At 34.5% G+C, this 25327-nt stretch overlaps 2 protein-coding genes across 7 annotated transcripts in view; one reads left to right on the top strand and one right to left on the bottom strand.

The window, feature by feature from the left end:
* Positions 1-25327, top strand: part of LOC110345186 (uncharacterized) — an 83095-nt gene that overhangs the window by 25045 nt on the left and 32723 nt on the right. For 2 of the 5 annotated variants that reach the window (XM_087207556.1, XM_087207557.1), the window contains 2 exons: positions 7415-7491; positions 21510-21587. Coding sequence is in view for 1 of the 5 variants with exons in the window: in XM_087207557.1 (XP_087063683.1) it covers positions 7415-7491; positions 21510-21587 (155 nt within the window). In the remaining 4 variants the exon portion in view is untranslated. Of the gene's footprint in view, positions 1-2408; positions 2540-7414; positions 7492-20752; positions 21588-25327 lie in introns of those variants that run through there. The other 3 variants (XM_087207555.1, XM_087207554.1, XM_087207553.1) reach the window with 3 other exon arrangements.
* Positions 12905-22930, bottom strand: Katnbl1 (katanin regulatory subunit B1 like 1). 2 transcript variants are annotated; one of them, XM_004861494.4, is made up of 9 exons: positions 22809-22930; positions 22246-22286; positions 20478-20757; positions 18868-18986; positions 18072-18122; positions 17892-17981; positions 17453-17542; positions 16649-16742; positions 12905-14552 (listed from the first exon to the last, which is right to left on the bottom strand). In XM_004861494.4, exons 1-9 carry the CDS (start codon positions 22923-22925, stop codon positions 14520-14522), a joined length of 915 nt encoding a protein of 304 aa, XP_004861551.1. In that variant the 5' UTR covers positions 22926-22930; the 3' UTR covers positions 12905-14519. The 2 variants fall into 2 exon arrangements, with proteins under 2 accessions (XP_004861551.1, XP_087063677.1); XM_087207551.1 differs by lacking the exon at positions 17892-17981.

Here is a 25327-nt window from a genome sequence, read left to right on the forward strand (position 1 = left end):
ATTTTATCTAGGTTACCTTCCCTTAGAGTAGGTAGCACTCACACCCAGGTTGGGGCACTCTTAATTCTAGCATTGCACCATGAATCAATCCCACCATCACACTCTAGATCCAGCCATCTCTGAGAAGCCCTACCTATGACTGCATGAGGCTTTCGAGGGATATCTAGACACAAGACATAACATACACCATACTGAAATTGGAATCTGCTTGGGAATGAAAAAAACACTGAGATTCCATCTCACCCCAGAAAGAATGGCTGCCATCACGAAATCAACCAATAACAAACGCTAGCCGGGCTGTGAGGAAAGAGGAACCCTGTTCCACTGCTAATGGGAGTATAGACTGGTGCAACCACTGTCGAAATCAGTATGGAGATACCTCAAAGAACTAGGACTGGAAGTCCCATTTGACCCAGCTTTTTCCCTGCTGGATATCTTCCCCAAAGAATTAAGAATCATTCCACAGTGATATATGTGCACCCATGTTCATAGCAGCACAATTTGTGATAGCTAAAACTTGGAAACAACCTAATTGCTCATCAACTGGAGACTGTATAAAGAAAATGCATTGTTTTTTTTTATATAAAAGAGTATTACTCAGCCATAAAGAATGAGAAACTACAGACATAGCTAAATGGATGCACATTGAAGTGATACTCTTAAGTGAAATAAATAGGACACACGTGTAAATACCTAATAGTTTCTCTAGTGTGAGAAACTGAAAGTGTAAATAAAGACTAAAAGGTATAATAGATAATGTGAAATAGGAAGAAAAGGTGCAAAGGGCAAGGGGAAATGGGAGGGGTAGGGGAAAAGAAAGAAGGGATTGGAATTAATATGAGAACAAGAAAAAATGGAAACAAAGCCTTTGCAGATAGGGAGGGATGGAGGGGTTGAAGGGAGGGCAGGGGAATGGGGAAAAAATAAGAACCAAGATGGATTATGTAAAGGTGCAAATTTCCAATGATGAATGAATATTGTATACCTTAAATGTACCAATAAATAAAAAAATTAAAAAAAAAGAAATTGGAATCTGCTTGAAGACAGACTAAGCCTGATTGATCTTTGTATTCCTAACACCTATCCACCTAGCACATCAGTTAACAGCATACAAATAAATGAGCCTTGAAATAATGTCTCACTCAAAATAAAAAGAAAAGGGTGGGCCGGGGAGGTAGCTCAGTGGGACAGTGCCTGCCTGGCAAGCATGAGGTCCTGAGTTCGATCTCTGGCACCAAAAAGAAAAGAAAGGGGTAAGGTAATGAGGCTTGAAATAAATTTGACTTAAATTGAGGCCAGCCTCCTGACTTACTTTTGGGGGATGAACCAGAAAATGGAAGGATGTACTGTGATCTTCTTCCTGAAGCTTCCCATGGTCAAAGGAGGAAGCATTTTGTAAAATTCTGTCTCCTTCTCACGAAATATGTATCTTTGGAAATAGATTTCTCAGAACATTAGCCTTGAGTTCATTTTAAAGGATGCTATGGGGGGGGGTAGGACATAAGCCTACCAATTTAAGAAATTAAGATTAGGAAGAAAGCAGTATCATCTCCTAACTTTATCTTTAGATTAGGAACCTTCTTTTCATTTTGTGATTCTTACTATGGAGTGAACCTTATTTGAAAATATAAGGACAGGGCATTTTGTATTACTTTTCTTAAAGATTTTCTGCTTTATGGTTACATTTGAATAATAAATAACTTTCACATATATAAAGGATTTACAACAAGGCATATTATCTAATAAACTAGTAAAAACAAGTAGTTTAGATTTTTAAAAAACCTCTCCAATAAGGAAAAATATGAGGGAACACCTTCAATTTCTTACTAAATTTAGCAAAATAAAAAGTAAATGGAACTTTTTATTTTCCTCTGCCACCTATAATTGGAAAAGCACAGCACCAGAAAGAATTTGTGCGGTGCTGTTGTAGCAAAGATACATGGTTGAAAGAACTTATATAACAGGCACAAACATGTAAGATATACTTTAGATTTCTATCAAGAACACTTGGGACTTAGCAGAAACTGACTAAAGTATCCAAGTAAGATTTAGTGTTAGCCTGGCATGGTGGCACATGCCCATAATCCCAGCATTTTGGAAGGTTGAGACAGAAGGATTCCAAGTTTGAGCCCAGTCGGGCACTTAGATCTAATGTTTCATACAAAAGAAAAAAAATTAGACTCTTCCTGAGAGAACAAAAGATTCTCTGAAGAATCACAAAATTTACATGTCAAGGTGACAGTAATGCTCATTTAATCGTCATATTCAAAAGTGAAATTTTGTCACAACTACCCTACCTCCACTTCTTACTCTCTTCCTTTTTCTTATTAATCAGACAAAGACTAGTTTAATGGTTAAGAACACAGACTGCGGAGTCAGGCTGTCTGCACTGTCACTTATTAATTGTGGAGCCTTGAACAAATGAGCTAAATTCGCCATACTTTCATTTCTTCACAGGGACAATTATATATGGATGTTGCGAGGACAAATAGTTTATACACAGAAAGTGCTCAGATTACTAAGTGGTACACAGTATTCGGTAAGTGTTAGCTATTTTAATTTCCAAAGTGCTTTTTCTTCTAAGGGGTCTCAAGTATAAGTGGCTTCTTTCTAGAAAAGGTGAAATGTTTGTGTTCTTTAGCATTGTCTTTGACCTGCAGTAATAACACACGCATGTTCAATATCAAGAAGCCACATAATTAGAAAAATGCAATGTATTAACATAAATGGAGCACTGACAATTCTTGGGAGAAAAATAAAAAAGGAAGGAATAAATTACTTGATTACTGTAAAGTTCTGACTTAGACAAGCTGTCTTGGATAAACAGGTATAAAATGTTGGGAGAACTCCTAAGTGAAAGTTCTGATTTGAATGTAGGAATAAAAAATGTGCTATGGGGACACAATTACAGTTTCGCTGGTGCTTCACACAAATAATGATTAAGTGTTTATTCTCTAAGTGCTGACTGGAACACAAACTCAATCAAGTTACTCAGCAAATCTTGTTAGAAGCCAATGCATTTATTGAATACTCATCCAAATAAAGTACTGTAATGTTTCTGCAAAGAAATTCAGAGCAGAGCTTATAGTCAGCTAGTATTATATATTTATTGAGCTCTCCAAGATATTAAGTATACAAAAAAGAACACATAGGGCTACAATGAAGGAGTTTAAGCCTATTAAGGATTAAGGATTTAGCTTGGCTTCTGGCCCAGGCTTCAGGAATATAAAAAGATTCAGTTGATATGAAATGTTGACTAAATATGTCAAGCCAAATTTGGCATAGTTTTATGAGGATAATCTTTCACTGCGGTATCAAAGCAAAGGTTGTACATTACATGGAGGACTTACCAGGGACAAGAGGTAATTATTATTTTGGGATGTTGAGCTGAAGTCAGACTCATTTTTCATAATCCAAGTAAATTAAACCTATTTCACCTGATATTCTATTCTTCAAGTATTCCCTGATCCTAGCCCAGTGCTCTTTGCCCTCTAATCCCTCATTTGTGACTCTGTATTTATAGGGAAGGAACACTTCTTTCTGAGTCCTTAAAAGGAAAAACTCAGGTCTGAGCATGTAACTCAGTGGCAGAGCATGTGTTTTAGCATGTGTGAGATCCTGGTTAAATCCCCAGCACTACAGGGGAGGAGGGGGAGAAAAAAAAGGGAAAAACTCAAATTGTCCAGGACATATATTACTTGTCTGGAGCTAAAAGTTCCATAACTGCATCTGACATTGTTCAGGGAATTTATTTCTTCTAGGCTAACCACATTAAGGAGGGTTCTTGGCTCACACCTTTGTTTTAGGTATACAATCTGTGGTCGCTGTATAACCATGGCACAATGCCAAAGTAATGGTATTTATAGAGGAGCTGAGGGGTAGGTACATTTAAAGACAATGGTTTTACATAATTTATACATTTTTCCCATAAAAGAGATCACACATCCAAAGACGCACTAGTATTTCTTTTGCATATGATTTATAATTAAAATGTGAATTTTCCCTGAAGAGCCAAACCCACCAATTTAGAAAGAATATTGCTGCAACAATTTAGAAAAGAGAAAGTGGAAAACAGATACTAAGAATTTACCAAGCAACCACTTAGTATGATTTAAGGTACACATACTGGAGGGTGTACCATACAATTTAAATAAAAAAGGAATGAGAATTTTACATGGTATGTAAAAGAAAATTAAAAGTATCATAAATGAAGGAGAAAAAGTTTATTTTCAGCAAAAATGTGAATTACATTAGTTTCTTTAATGGAGTATTTAACCCTGCTTTCAAAGGTATTAGTGGTTAAACAAGACAGTCATTATTTCAGTGTAATTAATTAACCATGTGACAACCAAAGACCATTAGGACGTTTGATAAATTTTAAATTTTTTAGTCCAAAGAAGAAAAAAGATGAAGAAATATTTCAAGCATTCAGTTTGAATTTGAGGCTTTGTTCTTTATATACAACTTAATTATTGTACTCTGAAGCTGTATTCACCTTCACCACAACTTAATTGTTGAATGTTGAACCAAATGTTTCTTTGGTATCTTTAGCATTTGGTTTATAATGGCTGTGTACATATATTTCTAAACCCTGATTTACAAGTTACTCAGATCACTGCTAATAAACATTACTGGAGTGTACTTTTGGAAGTTTTTCTTACTATATAATCAGCTGTTGCTTTTTTCTTGAAAGATGAAACAAAAAAAAAAGATTAAGAGATGAAAGTAGCAGACTGGAAACTCACACAACAGCTGGGAGGTACCAGCTGCTACAAGATCATGAAAGCTGTGTATATTTTATAAATATCTTCTAATTAAAGTGTTTGATTTCAAAGATATAATGCAGTTCTCACACACACTAGTCAACAGCTGCATTAACATTTAAAGAAAAGCACGAAGTTTCATGTCACATAAACACAAAACCTGTTACTATATCAGCTTAGATTTTAACGAAATTATTGGGTTCTACTAGCTAAGAGATACAGAAAAAGATAGTCATGCTATTTTCATTTAGTTCACACTCAAAAGTATATTTGTCTAAGCAAATCTAGGGAAAATACATGGTGTTACATTATTCTAAAATATTATCTACTCGAAGAGTACAGTGAGCACACGCCAATTATTATAATCACTATAGCTTTCATTTTAATTCCAAATATAAATACTTAAAAAGATGATGAAATTTACAGAAAATAACTATAATTTAAATAATTTTACCAAAATATAATTTCTAATTATTATTTAAAAGTTATCAGAAACTTTTAAAGCAAACTTTTATTATTTCATATTTTGAAAATTTGTAGAATGACGTCATTAGATTCAATAACTATGTGGAATCTAACAATGCAGAAATAATTATTAGACTAACACAACAATTACATAAATCATTACTATCAAATATTCTTAAAATCTTAACATGGTAAGTATATTTTGTTTCAATTGCTATACTTGCATGCATTTAGTTACCTTTAACAAGATAATTCTGGTTCAATCCCCGGTACCAAAAAAAAAAAGATAATTCTGGCTTTGGTTTTAAAATCCCATAAATGATAAAACAAAAAAAATCACAAAATATTCTAATTTTTAAAAATTAGTAAGGTACTCACAATTTTATTTTGATTGCTTTGCTATTAATTGGCTAAGTAAAAAAAGAAATTATATGAATAATGTAGAGAACACCGCTTTATTACCACTTCTTTAAAAGGAACATTCAAAATGCTTCTTTGTAAAAGTAAGCTAACACAAAGGATGATTTTTAAGAGCTGATAAAGGCTGAGGAATTCCACCTAGGTAGTAGTGTAAAAACATTAATATGCTATTTGAGAATGAGTTAACAGTATACTTATTTGTAAAAACCAACCCAGCTCCTTAATCCACATACAAGCAAAGATATATTGTGATAATCTTTTTCTAACCTCCTTATCAGAATTTCTCATTCAGTGCTCAAGTAAATGATTTCCCACTGGGTCTGATGGTATACACCTTCCATCCCAGCTACTCAGGAGACTGAGTCAAAGATCACAAATTCAAGGCCAGCCTGGGAAACTTAGTGACAATCTGTCTCAAAATAAAACTTTAAAAAGGGATGGGGATGTAGTTCAATGGTAAAGGGCTTGCCTAGATGTACAAGACTCTGGGTTGAATTCCCAGTATTGGGGGTGGGTATAAACCAGTTTCTTTATGGTTGATTGTAGTAATTATGAAGGCACAGGATAATATTCATATATACATATATATATATATGCACACACATACACATATGTGTTTGTACACATATATATTTACCTACCTCGGTTCCTACGTCTTACCATTAATTTTTATTCATTTCTAGCACAATTTCAATGTCCTTAACAACAGAATGCAACAATTACTTTTTAATGAAGAACACAGAATCTAATGAATAATATTTAGGTTGAGAGAAAATCACTCAGGTAAAAACACCTTATTAAATAAACTTTGTAGAAAATATTTTAAGAGAGGATATCAGGAATTTATTTCTTTTGAAAGGGCTGAATCTTACAGTTAACTCTTAATTCTATATTGATTAAATACTCGTAGCATTGCTTAATGTTGTGCCAGTTTTATAAAGACTGAGCTACTACTTAGTAAGAAAACTGGGGCCAGGGGTTTAGCTCAGTGGTTCCGCCACCTGCCTCAAAAGTGCAATCCCCGGTACCAAAAAAAAGTTTCATTACTTGAGAAAATATACAATAATTTAAGTTCAAATTTTGGTCCCAAATATTTAGGATTATTTAAACAAACCTTTTTTCCCCCCAAACTACAGAAATCACATTATTAGCCAGGCATCGTGATGCACGTCTGTAATCTCAGCACTGGGAGGCTAAGGCAGAAAGATGGCCACAAGTTTAAAGCCATCCTGGGCTACACAGTGAGTTCAAGGCCAGCCTGGACCACATAGCAAGATCCCACCTCAAAAGAGAAAAGAAAAGAAAAAAGAAAAAAAGAATCACATTATTTTTCCTTGCAAGCCCTGTTCCTAACATAAAAAAGGTTAATAATTAGCAATGATTAAGGAAAACAAGTCCTATATTAACAATGCAACTCAAACAAAAAAACAACAAAAAAACCCCAATGCAACTCTTAAAATTCTTTTTTTGGCATCTTCCAATTTCTCCAAAGAAATTTAACAGTATCTGCTCAGAACATATAGTTTGGATAAGCAAAAAAGCTTTTCAGTTACCCTGAAGCTCCTCCAGTGCAGGGAAAGTAGAAAATAACATACCAAGTATCATTATATAGAGCATAAATTCATTTGGATTAAAAGTATAAATACACATGGAAGAAAATCTGGAAGAATATAGGGTTCCCTCTGGGTCAACTACGGGTATTTTATTTTTTGTTCTTAGTCTGTTTTCAGAAATAAGTTTGTTTGATTTTTTTTTTTTGGTACCAGGGATTGAACTCAGGACCTTGCGTTTGGGAAGCAGGAGGCAGCACCGCTGAGCTAAATCCCCAGACCTGTTTTCAGATGTAAGTACTTTTGTAATTTTGAAAAAGGAACTTACAATGAAGAAACCACACTATACCTCACATTATTCTCAATTATTTTTCAGATAAAAGTGGAAAATACCGAAGGGACACTGTAAATTCTAAGAAAATGTGCATTTTACACATTACATGAAAATACCTTAATTTTGCACTTTATAGGTAGTCCTTACATACACAGCTATTATGTAAAATGTAGAAACCATACAATAGAAAAATAAGCAAACAACCTTAAAATCAAACACATTTTAGCTAAGGTTTTATCTCGTTACAAGATAAACCAATTTAAATAACATGTATAAACCAATTTTGTGTAGCAAAAAGAAGAAAACTGTGGAGATTATTTGGAAACTACTCATTTTTAGGCTGCTATGGCTAAAAATGCTTCTAGATTACTAAATTATTTCCTTATGCAACTTACGTCTAAAGATTCCATACTTTCGCTTTATTCAGTAAGAACTAAATGCCAAGTACTTGCCAGGCTTTGTGCTAGGTACTGAGAATGTGAACGAGAAGTCTGAAAACAAATAAGCAATGACTGTACCAAACAATTCTAAGTAGGGTAAGAACAGCTCTGATGAGTGTCTGGCAAAAGCCTGTAACAGAAAGGCTACAAAGACTTCTCAGAGCAACTCTGTTGAGCTGAGACCTGATGATTAAGGAAATGATTAACTGGGTGAATTTTGTGGTGTTCAAATCATCTGCAGAAGTGTAATGATTCCACACACTGCCACAAGCTTATTCTGGCTGGTGGCAAGGTATCAAGAGATTGCAAACCACATGCAGTAGTGTGAATGTAACCCAAATGTTCATGTGCTTAAAACTTAATTCTCAAATTCATAGTTAACGGTACTCGGAGATGGGGATTTTGGGGAGTAAGTAATAAGGACTAGATGAGGTCATGAGGGTTAATCCACCATGATGGTATCAAGAGCTTAGAAGAGGAAGACAAGACCTGAGCTAACATATGCACTCTGCCTTATGACACTGTAGCAGGAAGTCTGTCACTAGATGCCAGCACCATGTCCTTGATCTCAGCCTCAAGAACTTTTAAAAAAATAAATTTTTCCTTAAAAATATCTGATCTAGGGGCCAGGGATTTAGCTCAGTGGTTTCGTTGCCTGCTGCACAAGCGCAAGCCCCGGTACCTAAAAAAAAAAAAAAATCTGATCTTAGTTATCGTTATAGCAACGAAAAGGAACTAAGACACAATACTTTTTCAACTCTCTCCTGAGGCCTTCAAGGAAGCCATGACCTTACAAAGTATTGTGAGACAGCATGTGCACAGTGGGTTGTAGAGATGCAAGACCAGGGCCAGAGACCAGGCTGGAAGCTAGAATACTGTAGTTAATGAGAGAAAAGAAAGAGAAGGATGAAATTTACAGATGGCAGCAAAAGGACTGAATAGATGATTCAACGGTGGTTCAGAGGTTTGCAGCTTGACAGTCACTGATATTAAGGCTATTCCATAACAAAAACCCAGGATCCAGGAGGACCTTTTATTTGTGCAGGTAGGAGGGACAAAAACGAAAGGAAGTGGAAGAGCAGAATGAGGTAAATTTTGTTTATGTGCATGCTCAGTACCAGAGATCAAACCCAAGGCCTTTACAGAGCTACATCCCCAGTCCTCTTTTAATTTTTTGAAACTTGGTTTCAGGCTGGGATTGAACTTGGGATCCTCCTGCCTCAGCCTCCTAAAGTGCTGAGATTATAGGCATGTACCACCACATCTGAGATATACTGAATTTAAGATGTGTTCAAGACTTTTTAAAATGTGTACAAGATGTCCAAATGGATGCTTTCAGTAGGCAACAGAATATATAATTTTAGAATTGTTTGGGCAAAACATATACAGTACTTGATGAATGTATAATTTAATGTTTTCTCAGAACATCCATGTCTATTCTGGGTAAAAATTTTCACTTGAAATAACTTACAAGATTTGAGATCTTTAACTATAAATAAAACTAATTTAGTAAAGGACTGAAGTGATTGGATTTCTCCCCTTTGTTGATTTTTTTGTTGTTTTTTGAGACAAGGTCTCACACTATAGTTCAGGCTAGCCTTGAACTCCTGGTGATCCTCCAGTCTCAGCCTCTTAAGGGCTGGCATGCACTGGCATACCTGGCTGTTGGTTTCTTATTACCTAGTCTAAGTAGGGAAGAAAGAATGTGGACTATAAAGTGGAAAGGTTAGGCATCTCTCAACCCCCCCCCCCACCATGAGCTCTGGAATTTGGCTGAGAGACATCAGCCCTGCTGTGTCCTGCTGTCACTGAAGCTAGGCTGCAGCTGTACGGAGGGACAAGTGAGTGTCCTGCAGGATAAGAGAGGTCAGACACATCACCATTCACCTACTTAATTTTATCCAGGGGGCTAATGAAGTGTTTTTCTTTAAAAAAGAAAAAAAAGAGGAAGCAGAAAAGAAATAAATGGTCTTACTCAAGAGTCTTGGAAGGTAGTTGTGTTTTCTTGGTACGGGGGATCAAACTCAGGACCTTGTGCTTGCCAGGCAGGTGCAGCACCACTGAGCTACATCCCCAGCCCTTGGAAGGTGGAGTTTAACACCCTAATCCAGGCTCCATGTTGTAGGGTTGGTTGATAAATCGATGCAAAGTAACTACAGAAGGTGAATCTGCTGACTCAGCGCAGTATTACAATACTCACATGGTAACTCTTTCTTTCCCTAAAAAATACTTTGGATCATCTCTTTCTAGAGCTTTTGTTGAAATCCAGTGTCACAACAGTACTGGCCAGATCTAAGATATTAAAATAATAATAATAATAAAAATAAACTTGTCTGACATCTGAATGAAAATGAAAAATACTTTATAAAGTTTAAGAATCAACACCAGTTCCAGGGTATTTGGGGGCTGAATCTTTACCTGGACTCCTAGCATTTCCATGTGAACACTTCTTAGGCAGTTGGGGTATAACACAGTGGTAGAATATTTGCCTAGTATGCCCTAGGCCCTGGGTTTGAGCCATGGCACTGCAAAAACAAACACCAATAGCAAACTTCTTAATTCTGTATAATAAAGTAATAATATATTATAAGTTTTGCTAATAAAAATCTATTAACAGCTGTGGGGTTGTTCTTGTATGGAATTACTGATAAATAGCAACTATCTTTTTGTTTTGTAACTATTTAACAGTCTGTAAAGAAAAATACCGTGGTATATACTATTTTATTTGTAGTTGTACTTAATTTTTATTGAACTTTGACTTTAGAGGATACTGTTAAATCAATAATTTGATCCAGAGAAAATTATAATTATAGACAATAGTATTCAAATATTATGTTACGTACAGCATTGGAAAATGTACTCAGGATAGTAGATACATAATATGTTGTATTTACTTTTATTGTTATAGTTGGTCCTATTATTCATAAAGTTATATTACAAATTAGAAATATACAGTGTTTAGGAATAAGCTTTTCTATACTCTTGTTACAGAATTATAAAGGAAGAACAGTGTGTTCCAAAGGGTTTGACAATTTTTGAGGTTAGAAATTAAGGGAGAAAGAATATAGGAGTAAATACCTACCAATAGCAATACTGTTTCTATCTCAGGTCATCAGAAAATAAGATGAAAGAGAAGAAGCAGTGTAGCCAACAGGTCACTCCAGGTGCTAGCTATTTGTGATTTTTTTTAAACTGTCAAAGGCAACTGATATCATAATCTCCCTCTTAAATAGGAAGATAAGTGGAAATAAAATGAAATAGTCTTGCTTTTTCAGACTCCTTGACTAACTTAGCTACTCTTAAATGATTTCTATTACCAGTATCCAATAGCTAACAACTATCACTCCAATTAATTACCCATTGCTTGTATAAACACTGAAAAATACAGAAATGATTTAAGTGAGAAAACAACTGTTTCAAAGGCCAGAAACAGAGCATTAAATCTATGCAAATGGCATGTACCAAGTATGCCTGGAGGCACTGGGATGTAATTCCTTGGTAACCCTTAGAGTTTAATACTATGACTTCCCAAAATGAATACAGATACCTATATCCAAATTTTCACATCTCAGGATTCATGTAAATAATTAGTGCCAACTATCTTTGAGGTTATTGTCAAAAGTTAATTTAAAAAGCCATCTGATAACACTTGCTTCCCAACTTTTAACCCTTGTTCTGATCTTAATCATTATACAAAATCTACTCGTTATCCCTAGTAGATGCAAATTACTTGATTATAACCTTCTATTATCTCAATAAACTCTCTGTCCCTATACTTGCAAAGTTAGCAAAGAAAACCTAAGGTAAAAAACCTAAAAAGGGGACAGAGATTTAGCTCAGTGGTTCCGGTGCCTGCCTCGCAAGCACAAGGTCCCAAGTTCAATCCTCGGTACCAAAAAAAAAGCTAAAAAGGCTACCTTGAGTAGTTTTGTATACTACTTAGCAGCATGAAACAAATGAACTACAAATAGCAATTGTCCCAAACTAGGTCAATACAAAAGCCCAAACACTTTGTAAACACTTGTTTTGGCTTTTTCTAGATATCAAGACTGCTCTAATTAAAATGCAGTAGCACAAGAAGAGCTTGATAGCAACAGAAATATTTAACAATACTTTTACATCTTTTTTTCCAAGAATCTTAAAATCACCTAATACTAATCACAATTCCATAACTGAGAGAGGTAGGTACTAAGGAAAACTGCAAAGGCCTAGAAAAGAAATTCGGAGTGAATAATCTTTGTAAATAATCTCCTGAATAATCTTTGTGAGGTAAAGACTGCTTCCTTATATAGATGAGTATATCAAATGAAGTATTATCTTACTTGGCTTCAACAAACCTAAATTTGGGCCGGGGATTTAGCTCAGTGGTTTCTCTGCCTGCTGTGCAAGTGCAAGGACCCGAGTTCAATCCCCGGTACCAAAAAACAAAACAAACAAAATAAACAAACCTAAATTTAGGCAAAAGAACTCAGTGTTTAAAGGATAATATTTCTTACTTTGTTTCATTTTTATTTGTGCTTTTCACTGATGTTTGGTTTACTGAAATTTGACTTTTACAGATACTATTTAGCCAATGATATGACCCATATTAATACTGTAAAATTAAAAATTATACAGTAGTTCAGATATCTTATTCTGTATATATTATCGTAAATATCAGAAGACTACAGTAACAATGTAACAATCATTTTTCTTCCATTTGAGGATAAGGATTTATGATAAACCATACATACCATCTTTCCTGTAATCAGTTAAATTTAAGAGATGGATACCTGGGAGAAGGTGTAATCTGTAGTCACGAAATCATTTTGTGCATGCATAAAGTTAGCGAACTTCTAGGCATCATGCTCTTGTCCTCAGTCTCGTTAGCACCATACTCCAACCAAGTTAATTCATGCAAAGTGTTAAATAAAACAGTGATAACTAAAGGAATAGGAATAAAAAAAGGCTGTATTTCATCATAAGATTTCACAGAGATGGTGCAGGTTTACGATTCAAATTCCCACATCTTGAGAAATGACTTAAATAATTTCTCTCAAATCACAAGTGTAGTAATCCGAAATTACTCTAAAGACTTAACAACCAATTACTACAGTTGATACTCACTGTGAAGAATACATAGCTATATAAAATATAGCTATGCAAAAATAGAATTCAGTGAAAGATATCATTTTAAACATTTTTACAACAAGAAAGATGCTGGAGATTCATATCAGTAGTTACTAACTACATAAATATTAAAGATTTGTATTCTTTAGGATTACTGTGCTGAAGAGAAATTTGATTTTATCTACCCTTGGATGCTTGTCAGAGATTTATTAAAGATAAGATGATGTATGAACCACTAGTAGTGGAATTAAACCCCAATCACTTTCAAGACAGCTAAGATTTAGAGCTATTAAGACTTTAAAGAATTGGGTTCACTGACATTACAAATGGTATTTTTAAAAAAGACACAAAAATAATCACATACAGTCAGCTGGCATTTCATACTAACCACTGGAGGAGGTAGTAATGCATAGTGTTGGAATTTAAAATACAAGGTCAGCATTAGCTGTAAACAATTCTAAAGCACTGTAACTTTAAGACATATGTAGTGTATATATAAAAATCAGAAGTAAAAAAGCAAAAAATAGAAATATTTAGTGATTTACTCAAATGAAGTTTAAATGATACAGAAATGAAAAATATTAGAGATCTATACACAATAAAAAGTGAATATAAATTAGCCAGCTCCATGGACATTTCCAGTTAAACATTCATACAAATACATATTCACCTTTTTCTTTATATAGCAGTAATACATACATACATGACATGAAAATTCTGGCAAAAAGAAAAATCAGAGATATTAACAATATTCTCACATTTCAAAAATGGTGTGAAATATGTTTTAACAAAAGCATTCTACATGAATGTAAACCCCTGATAAATTCCATGATTTTATCATGCCAGAAGCATGTTGGTTTTAATTTTTTAAAAACAAGATACTGGTATCATAACATACTGGCTTATTAATAAGTAAGGTATTTTGTATACACAATATCTTAGTGTGTACAAAAAGTTTTAAGATTATTTACTATGATGTTTTAAACTTTGAAAGTCTCTTCAACATAGGAAAATAGCTGCACACATTTAGGTGTGTTTTTTTTTAATAAAACACACAAAAAATCTGTGATTGGTCTCTGTGGTTCCTAGTAATAAGTCTTGTCTTATTTTTTTCACATAGTATAAATTATATTCTAATGCAGGATTGCATTAAAACCCAGTAGTTCTTAAAACAATGTTACTAAATAACCATAAGTCCCAAATGGGGCAAAGGCGAATAATCTTCATAGTGCACTTTCACCTCACTGAAGTTGAAGCTGCTCGTTTTGGATATTTTTCCACTTCAATGTGAAGTAGATTGTTAGGGTTTCATTAGTGGTTTCATTATGTGGATTTTTTAAAAGAAAAGGATGGTTTTGATTTCTTCGACAGTTCAGTTGGAAATCATGAGTCCTGGGATGCTTTAAATAACCAACTGTTCTTTAGTGGAGGAAATCTCTCAAAGCAACTGCAATAAATAAGCATCTACATCCTTAGAAGATAAAGCAAAAAACATTTCATTAGCCAGTAGAGTAAATACAAACATACGCAATACATTCATTTTCTTTTCCCCTTTTTGTTGCTTGATTTGCCTTAAGTTCCCTATGTGACAACAAGGAGGTAAAAGACAAGTTTTACTCAACCTTTTAAAAAATCTGCTTCTGTTTAGCAAAGGGCTTGACACATTACACATATTTAATAAATATAAGCTAAATGAGTGAATCTTTTGGTTCCTGTGCTCAAACAACTCTGATTTCCTAGTTAAAATTCACAGGAATTCCACCAGGGCTATATAAAATCAAGGCTAGCTTAGTGAAAGACTCTTTCTGATTTCTACCCTCAAACATTTACAATTTAACTGAGGTTTAATTTTGTAACAGAGATTTTATTATACACATAGGGAACTTCACACTGAACTTTTAATCACTCAACAGTCTTCAAAAATAAAGTCCTGTTTGCAATAAAGCTTCTCTTTTTACAAAAATTTAAAATTGAAAGGATTTTTTTTTCAGAAACATTGTTTCTAAGGAAATAATCACTTCTCAGTTTCTTTCCAGAATACAAGGCCTCTCCCTCTAATGCTAATTTGTTATGCATACTCTAAAAAACTGAAACGAAAATTTCTAGAAAACTGACGTATATGAGACTCTCATCATTAAGAATTCTATACAGTAAAATCACAGAGCAATCACACTGTGCTTGATGGCATTTTTTTAAGGTAACTAATAAAAATTTTACGAGTTCATGACATAAATCCTCTCAGAATATTTTTTCTTAAACCAAAGAACACTTTTATATTTGCAGCTAATGTTCACTTACATCAGCATGCCCAGTGATGGGATGGAAATATTTCGTTTATTTGTTTTAGAGACAGGGCCTCACTGTGCAGTTCTGGCTGACCCTGAACTCACTATGTAGCCCAGACTGGCCTCAGACTGGCAGTGATGCTCTTGCCTCGCAGTGCTCAGAGTACAGATGTGTGCACACCTGGCTCTTTGGGGGAAAGGTTTCTTTTTTCTTTGTTGGCACCAGGAATTGAACCCAGGGCCTTGCACTTGGCTAGCAGGTGCTGCACCACTGAGCTGCATCCCCAGGCTGGAAATACTTGTAACTTTTTTTTTTTTTTTGGCTGAGTAGTCCAGGCTAATCTCAAATGTGTAGAGATCCTCCTGTCTCAGCCTCCCAAATGCTGGGATTATACGCATGCACCACAATATTTTTTTCTGTAATTGTAACTACCAATGTTTTCTGAGGTTTAAATATTATAATCCTGCCGGGCATGGTGGCGTATGCCTGTAATCTCAGCACTCTGGAGGCCAAGTCAGGAGGACTGCCACAAGTTTGAGCCAGCTTGGGCTATACAGTGAGTTCAAAGCTAGCCTCAACTACATAGCAAGACTCTGTCTCCAAAAGCCAAAAAAATAAGTACTACAATCCAAACTAGCAGTGTACCTTTTCCTTTAAGAAACAAATCAATAAAGAGCAATGTTAAATTTATTCTGATTTAAACAGTTCTTTTTCAAAAAGCTTACCATTAGCAAAGCAGAAAAGTAAACATTAATATTCCAAAACCATTTGATTATACTCTTTGTCTTGTTTCCTGAGTGTCACTGCCTTTTCTGATGTCTTCATCTGGACTCTTAACTTTTTTTCAAATATTTTTCTCTGATTGGAACTAGGTCATTATTCTCTAGCAGAATATTTCAGTGGCTGTATGTGAAACACACTCAATTGCTAATTCCAGCTTCCTGCCTAGAACATATTCATACTCAGAAGACTAAGTCACAAAAATGAAACTGCCTTTAGCCTTTTTCTTCTTGTACAGGGGGACTGAACCCAGGTGTTTTTTGTTTTTCTGAGACAAGGTCTTACTAAGTTGTGCAGGCTGGGCTTTAACCTGAGATCCTCCTTTCTCAACTTCCCAGAATTACCAGATTATAGGTGTGAGCTATCATGTCGGTCTGCCTGTAGACTTACTTAGAACAGTATCAAATTATTTTGACTAGAGATATGAACAGTTTATTTATAAATGTACAGTATTATTATCTTAATATTTAATTCCTAACTTTTAAGCTTAAATATAATTACCTTAGCTATATTACCAGTATATCCTGGAACCAAAGTAAGATGGTTTTCCTGTTCCCACAATCTACTTAATTGTTGTTTTAAAATCTGAATATTTCTAGGAAGAAAAAAAGATGAAAAATGAGGAAAACAGTAGGATTTAGACTTCGGTAGTAAACACAGTTAATGAAAACAGCCTTAAATTTTTCTATTTTTAACAGAAGAGAACTACATACTATTTAAAGTGAAGCAACTGTTTAAAATAGTACACGTCAATCATGGAAACTCAAGGTTATTTAGTTGTCAAAGCAGCTAAGAAAACTAGGCATTTGGACAACCTGTTCTTGGCTATGAAGTGGGAAACTCTGAGAGCTCAGGAAGAATTATAGACTTTAAAGAGACTGTTGAGAGATATTTTCTTTGTGGCTTCATGAAAATATGGCTCATCTGCTAGAATACCCACATATTTCATACCTAATCAATATTCAAATTATGATTACAATATAGTTTTTAGAACTGTGATAGCATGGGCCTCTTAAGCTGCAGGATGCGTTCATTCATACAACAGAAATGAGAGTAACTACTGTTGTGAATTTTTTCTAAAATGAAGGGTATTGTTTTACTAGAAGAGATACAAGGGGTTCCTGCGCTCTTGAATTCAACTTCTATGTGACTCTCACAAATGAACAATATCACAACTTAATACTTCTCTGAAAACAAAGAGCCTAAATATTACACACTGATGATCATGGAATAAAATTATCACCTTATTAAAGCTGCTTTTCTGAAAAAATTTCAGTACGCATTTACCTTTGAAGGTATACTTACCTATCATTTATAATTTCTGTTTTGGATGATAGTTCTGACCACCATCTTTTTATTACTGCTTGAAGCCAGTTTAAACCAACTATTACATATCTGAAATGACATTTTGTTACAAAATTCAAGTGTCATCCTTTAAGAAGCCTTTACAAAGATGATCTTCCCTACCAAAAAAAAACCCTCCACATATACACACTGATTTTTCTTTCTAAAATAATTTCACTAGTTTCACGATCTATTTCACGAAGCTATACTTTATGTATATGCTTATAAATACTTTTGTAATTGTTCTTTAGTAATTTCATATTCCTTTCCTAATCATACTATAAGCCCCTTCAAAAACAAAAATCACTTGTATCTCACGGAGCTTGATCTAGTACATATGTATGCACAAAATCAAAATGCTGAAGGAGAAAAATGAATTGAAATTTAGATTAACACTTACTCTTCAAATTTGCTTTTAAGTAATGACTTTACTAGAGGTAATAAATCTACACAGCAGCCAAGTGAGATATATTGTTTTTCTTCCTGTAAACTAAAAGAAATACTAAGTTATAAAAATATAAACAGGCTGTAATTTGTCTTTCTTTAAGCTTACTTTTTTTCTGAAAAATGCTGTTTTTACCTATTGGTGAGTACAGGAAGGCAATCTACCACAACTCCAAGGTCTTCTATCCTGTGGGTACAAGAAAAATAGCATACCTTAGACTGCTGATTTATTACCTACCTGCTTTCCTTCCTTCCTTCCCTGCTTTCCCCTTCCTTTCTTAATTTTTCAGGACCAGGGATTGACCCAAAAGAGCTGAAACCCCTGCTTTTGAGAAATTCCTTATTTAATAAGTAATTTCAGTGTCTACGATAAGCCAGGGGCTGGGACTACAGTAGAAAACTGGGCTTGCATTCTAGCATGTGAGTGTAGGAGGTGGAGGTTGGTAAGAAACAGACAATAAACAAGTAAATATAAAGAGTAGGTTGATAATGACAAATACTATACAGAAAAATAAAACAAAGCAAGATAAGGAGTGAAGAATTAAGGAGTGTTGTTTTATTTTAAGTACTGTGGACAAAGAAGGCCTCACTAAGGTAGCTTTTGAGAGACTCGAAAGGTATACTTAAAATTCCCATGCAAAAAGGGGATTTTTAAAAGGTTAAGTTTTCTCACATGAGTATCACTTCGCTTTATAGAAAAGAAAACTAATCAAAAAAAGTAATGGCTTTGCTCAATCTGATAAACAGATGGTTTCCTGTACTCTGGTTACTCTTAGATTAGTGAGGAATGTAATTTAAACCATACTGTTGTCTCTATGGAAGCTACACATAGGAAGTTAAATTTTTTAGCTACTGAAAACATAGAACAGGCACTTTTAATATCACATTGAAAATTACTTTATTGAATAAAGAACATAAAAGGTCACTCTTACCTCACTAAATAAGCTACAAGTTCACTTATACTTCTCTTTCTCCAGAAAGTTAAAGCCACATTCAATCTCAAATTCCTGCTGAACAAAACTTGGGCCATTGTTTCATGGTCCTGAGAAACCTGAAAGGCAATAAGCTAATTTGATAAAAAGAACTCTGAAACATGATATGAAACTATTTTTTTCAATGAAAATAGTCTGACATAGTTTTAAATTATTCAAATGTTATTCATTATACTGGCCGTCAAAAGGAACATTGCAGTTGAACGTAATAAACAAACGATGTGAATAAATTTAGGACCTGTTTTTTCCTTTCTGGCTACAATTTTTTAAATTCCCAATAATTTAGAAAATAAATTTTTTGCTGACAGACAAACCTAGTACTTAATTTGCAAATATGGAAACAAGGTAAATATACAGACTAGTCATTACCAACTGAATGGCATGAGAAAGGTACCATAAAACTCAGTTATGCAACAAGTGTTGCTGAGTCATTTATGTGTATCTTTTTATATAAAGTAATATACTCCAGTTGTAAAAAGGTTAAAACAGAACTACAATGGTATTAATTGGTTCTGGGAGGCATAAAGAGTACAAAAATGATGAGTACCAATCAAATTATTTTGGCTGGAAAGGGTGATGAATCAGGAGGAAATCGACTTTGACAAGTTCTAGCTTACAAGTCAAAACAAAAGATGGATACCAGCAGAAAGTTTTCATGTCAAAATGTACTGAATACTAAATTTAAAGTTTGAAAGCATTTGTGCACCCAAGTATGATGGTACATAGTAAGAGAAAAAGTGAATGGGCTGGGGATTTAGCTCAGTGGTTCTGCTGCCTGCCTCGTAAGCACAAGGTCCTGAGTTTGATCCCCAGGTACCAAAAAAAAGTGAATGTACTCTACTGGCCCACAAAAATATCCACTGTCCCTCTCTCCAGAAGTAATCACACTTAACAAACTTGTATGTATCTCTCCAAACCATTTCCTAGAAAAATAGGGATGTAGTAACACTTAGAAAAATTTAAAATTATCCGTATTTTTAAAAACTCTGCTTTTTCACCTGTACTAAAGTTTTCAAAGTCAAAACAGATCAACCTCATTTTTAAAAAACACTAGCATATTCTCTAGTCTTTATATAACTTGTTTAGAGTGATACTTGGTTATTGGATTCTATTATCTAGTAAAACTATGTGTCAATGGACATCCTAATGCATGTATATAAAATATGTGCACTTGTACGAACAGTTTTGTTAAGATCAATTTTACTAAATTAGAGCAGCTAATGGGTTTGCATGGGTAATGCCTTTAGTGATCCTAATTGTAGGATCCTAACTGTAATTTCTCCTTTTCCAAAACTTCATTTAAATCTCTATTGGCCAAACTGTCATTGTGGGTGTTTATAGCAGCCTGTCAAGCATTTTATTGTATCTTAACATATTCTAACTTAAGAGAAATGAGATAAATTACTGACTCAAATTTGGATGTTTCAAGAAGTTACTATCACTCAAATAAGTGTAGTCAATGGGTGACGATTCTGCTAGAATAAGGCAACAAAAATAATAGCATAACAGAAATAAAGTTAAGGTAAAAATGACTTAACAAAACAACTTACCTCAGAGAAAAACCCACTATATTTTGATGACGGGCTTTCTGTCTGTGAAGAACCAGAGTCACAGGAGTTAACCACGTATGTCCGACTATCGTGATGTAACTTCTCAGGCAGGTGGCCTGCACAAGCCAGCTCATTTTCTTTATTTGCCATGTCACAGCCCCCACTTCTAGGGGACTGTTTTTTTTTGTAACAAGGATTTGGAAAGGGATGATGAACTTTCTTTCTGCAATAGATCACCTTATGTAGGATATCCGGGCTTTTCACAGCTTGTCCAACTGTTCTGTAAAAAGAATTTATTTTCTTTAAGTGAAAAAAAAGAAAAAAATCTTTTTAAAGAGATTTAATAGGCCACATTTTCTGATGGTAATCCACTAAAATTAGAAATAAGTAGAATAATAAAATGTTAACTCTTGAGGAAAATAAAAATTATAAATTATCTAGAAAGCAATGAAAAGAATTATACTTTATGCCAAATTGAAATGAAGAAAAACATGAATAAATGCTTTGAAAATGAAATATTAAAGGCTGCTATGAAAATAAGAAAATTACAAATTTTGAGACATCTAATCTTTTTTTAAACAAAGTAACAAACTGCATGATTAACTTTTAAGTTTATTGTGATTAATTTTAAGTGTGAAAGAACAAAACAGCAAATCTTATAGAATACAGTGATTTTCAAATGTTTTGGTGTCAGGATGCTTTACATTCTTTAAAATTTGAACTCAGAATTTTTTGTGGTCAATATCTACTGATGTTTCTGTATCAGAAACTAAAGTGGAGAAAAATTTAAAACATTTGTTAATTCATTTAAAAAATAATAGATTCATTACATGTTGTTATAATTTGGATCTGAAATGTCCTAAGAAGGCCATGTGTTAAAGGCTTGATTGTCAGTCAGCCTGTGGTACTACTGGGGGATAGAACTTTTAGTAGTGGGACCTAGTTGAAGGAGAGTAAGTCATTGGGATGTACTCTCAAAGAGACTAAAATCAGCCCAGCCCCTGGTCCCATTTTCTCTTCTCTTCCCAATAGCAACGAGGAGACCAGTTTCCTTTTTCATGTGCTCTCCACCATGATGTACTGCCTCACCACAGGCCTAAAGGCAAAAGGGTAAGAGATCATGGATTGAAATCTCTGAAACCATGATGCAAAATAAACTTTCTTCTTTGTAAGTAGTTTTTCTTAGGTAGTTTGTTACAGTGACGGAAAGTGAATTAACATACAGACTAATATATCATATTTTATCTCCTAAAAATCATTTTCCTTAGCAATCAAAAAAAAAAGAATAGGGCCGGGGATTTAGCTCAGTGGTGCCGCCGCCTGCCTCGCAAGTGCAAGGTCCCACATTCAATCCCTGGTACCAAAAAAAAAAAAAGAGAGAGAGAGACAAGGGCCAGGCATGGTGGTGCATGCTTGTAATCCCAGCACTTGGGAGGCTGAAGCAGGAGGACTGCCACAAGTTCAAGGCCAGCCTGGGCTGCACAGTGAGTTCAAGGCCAGCCTGAACTGCACAGCAAGACCCTGTCTCCAGAAAGAGAAAGAAAGAGAAAAAGAAAGAGAGAGAAAGAGAAAGAAAGAGAGAAAGTGAGAAAGAGAAAGAGAGAGGATAGCAGTATTTTAATTTTTTGCAAATCTCTAATATTTGGCAGACTATTTAACAGAAGACACCTGATATCTTGTTTCTGCTTCTGAATTTAGTCTCATGTGATATCAAATGTTATGTCACCTCTGGAAAACTACTGTACACTTGCAGGAGAGAAGATCTTACCTATTTATGTAAGCAGCCAACTGTTTTGGAGATTTCTTAACCTGAATAAAGAAAATAAAGTATATTAAGTTCATAATAGTTATGTAAATTTTATGATCCATGTCAGTAAATATAAAATTTAACAAGTATGTTTTTCAGATGTGTTTTCTCTATCCTAATCCTATGATCTCAATCATTAAGCACAACATTATATGTAGGCATTTTTGGCAAAGCAACATATCCATCTCCCTATTTTTCACATTACTAGTCATATATCATAAGGTTCTTAATAAGTGAGTTGAAGTATTAATATGGTTTAAAAGAAATCATATCAATGCTAATGAATCTTGCAATGGTAAACAAAAAACCTCTGAACTTCACCTTAAACTAAAATATTCAAATTACAGCATGTCAAAACAGTATACTTGCCAAAAAAGGTTATAATGATTACATTTCATTAATTATGTTTAATTCTAAGAGATGAAGAATTATTACCCTCCCACTGTTTAAACAATTTACTAGAACTATCAAAAGACCTGTCAGTTTAAATTATCTTACCCATTACTTAGACACCATGGACTTACCTCCTTCATGTTCTTCTTAGTGAAATTAGAGATCCTTTTTCTAGGACGATCAGTAGAATGATCCTCAATATTATTACAAAAGTTCCGTTTTTTAACATTGTGATTTTCAGATGCCATAATCTCTTTAACTACCTAAATAAAATAAGAATAATAAATGGAAAATACAAAAAGCAAAAGAACCTGGTCGTTTTTTAATACATATATAAACATGCATCAAAAGCTCCATTCTGTGTCAAAAAGGCTTATAAGTAAAGTAGAAGATAGTTGTATTTTATACATCATAAAAACCTTAAACACAGGGCTGGGGATTTAGCTCAGTGGTGCCATCGCCTGCCTCGCAAGTGCAAGACCCTGAGTTCGATCCCCGGTACCAAAACAAAAACAAAAACAAAAAAACCTTAAACACAGTGGCAGCATGAAATTTCAGGAAATTATGTTCTTTTGTCACAACAATTACAATAATATTGTATGTTTGTGCCAAAGTTAATATGTCAATCTCCCCATTTTCCACATCATTATCCATTTTAATGAAATTAGAAATCAAGTCTATAGAGTAATGGTACCTCTGATATCCAAATGTACAGAAGCCTAAAAATTTTGGAACATGACTAGGTTAATGAAAACAAAACAAAACAAAACCCATAAGCAACCAGAGGATCCAAAGTCAGACTATATACATCTGACTAATCCTAAACGTGATCCTTTAATTTTTCTTTCATTTTTTACAGCTAGCTCTCCAAAGCTGCCCTCTTTTTTTTTTTTTTTGGTACCAGGGATCAAACTCGGGACCTTGCACTTGCAAGGTGGGCGCCGGAACCACTGAGCTAAATCCCCGGCCCTGTCCTCTTTTGGGGGGGAAAAAAATCCATTCTCTTTGTTTCCCTAGTAATATCCAAAGGCAGAAGTAGGGGTGGAAACAGATGCTGTGACTTTCAATTATATACAGAGGAAATTTATTTTAGGTCATATTCTAAACAGAGATTCCTCCCTCATTCTTTATACATTAAAAAGTATCTGCTACAGATGAGGCCCTGGAGTTAAAGTAGAAGATATTCAGAGATCCATTCTAAAGAATCATTTAAGAAGTTTGTGGAAATGCATTTTAATGAGACCTAAATTTAAAAACTTTATTCCGTAGATCTGTGAAGTAGAACCCAAAGCAACTGCATTAAAAAAAAATCTCCACAGGTATTTCTGATGCACATTCCACATTCCCCCCAAATACACAGTTATGTAAAACTATGCAAATAGTTTTAGAGAATTGTAAGATTTCCTGTAGCTAACTCACGGGCAGCCCTTCCACATGTAGCCTTAGGTTAAAGTCTCTAGAATGGAAGATTTTAAAAGTAAACAGATAATTCCAATAATACCATAAGCACTCTGACCAAGGGGCACTCAGCAAAGCTTAACTGAGTCTTAAAGGACTGCAGGTATAGAACTGAAAAGAAGGAGGCAACATGGTTTGAAAAATCTCTTAAGTAGATACATGTGGCAGGAGCTTAGGCTGGGGGCCAGTTGCAGTAGAGTGGGGAATGAGGCTAGAGAATAGGCAGAAGCTAGACCATAAAGAGTCTTGTCCAGAATGCCACAATGTAAGCACTAAAAATAAAAGAGGGTTTTTCAGTTAAAGATCATGGACTGAACACACACAATTCTACTATCCTCCTTAAACTCCATTAAAATGATAGTAAAAGATTTTTAGAGGCATAAAATTCATGTGGACAAAGGAGATGACAGTAACATTTTAGAAATTGCAAAGCAAAAGTGGTAACTGACTTAACAGATCTGAGAAAGCCAAATTCTAAATCAGTAACGAAGAAAGCTACAAAGCAGAATCCCCAATCCCTAAAAGGTATAGGAACTGGCAATACCAAAGACTGAAGAAGTGAAGACAAAAGTGATCCTAAAAACAAGTTGGTTGACTATCCATTTAAGACACAGTTAATATCCCCTTCCCTATTCCAGTGAAAGACTGGAGTTTTATTCTATGGAAAATGTAAATTAGTCTTTTGGATGGGAATAGGCATAAATGAGGATGTGAGGAACATATTCTAAAAGGATAAAGTAAAAGTTTACATGCTAATTTTGAGTTCTTTTACCTTCTTCCTACCACTTACAAAGGCTTTTAACCAGGCTTATACATTCTAGGAAAAAGTGCACAAGATGGTCTTCTGGAACTCTGACCATCTCCACAGGAGAAAACACACACACACACACACACACACTCCCTAAAAATACTGCCATTATTGTGGTCAAAGTTCTTAAAGAACTATCCTATTTTAATTATGGTGGTGGTTACCTGCCAAAACCTACTGAACTAAACACTAAAAAAGGCTGAATTTTCATTGTACCTAAATTATACCTTGATAAACCTGAGTTTTTAAAAAATCCTCAAGAGAGAAAATCAAATTATATCTGTAACACAAAAATGAGATCCCAGACCAGGGATTTAGCTCGGTGGTGCCACCACCTGCCTTGCAAACACAAGGTTCTGAGTTCGAACCCAGTACCAAAAAAAA

The sequence above is a fragment of the Heterocephalus glaber genome, unplaced genomic scaffold (assembly GCF_053883595.1).
Source record: "Heterocephalus glaber isolate CG9 unplaced genomic scaffold, H.glaber_assembly_v1.0 deba00000809, whole genome shotgun sequence".
NCBI lineage: Eukaryota > Metazoa > Chordata > Mammalia > Rodentia > Bathyergidae > Heterocephalus > Heterocephalus glaber.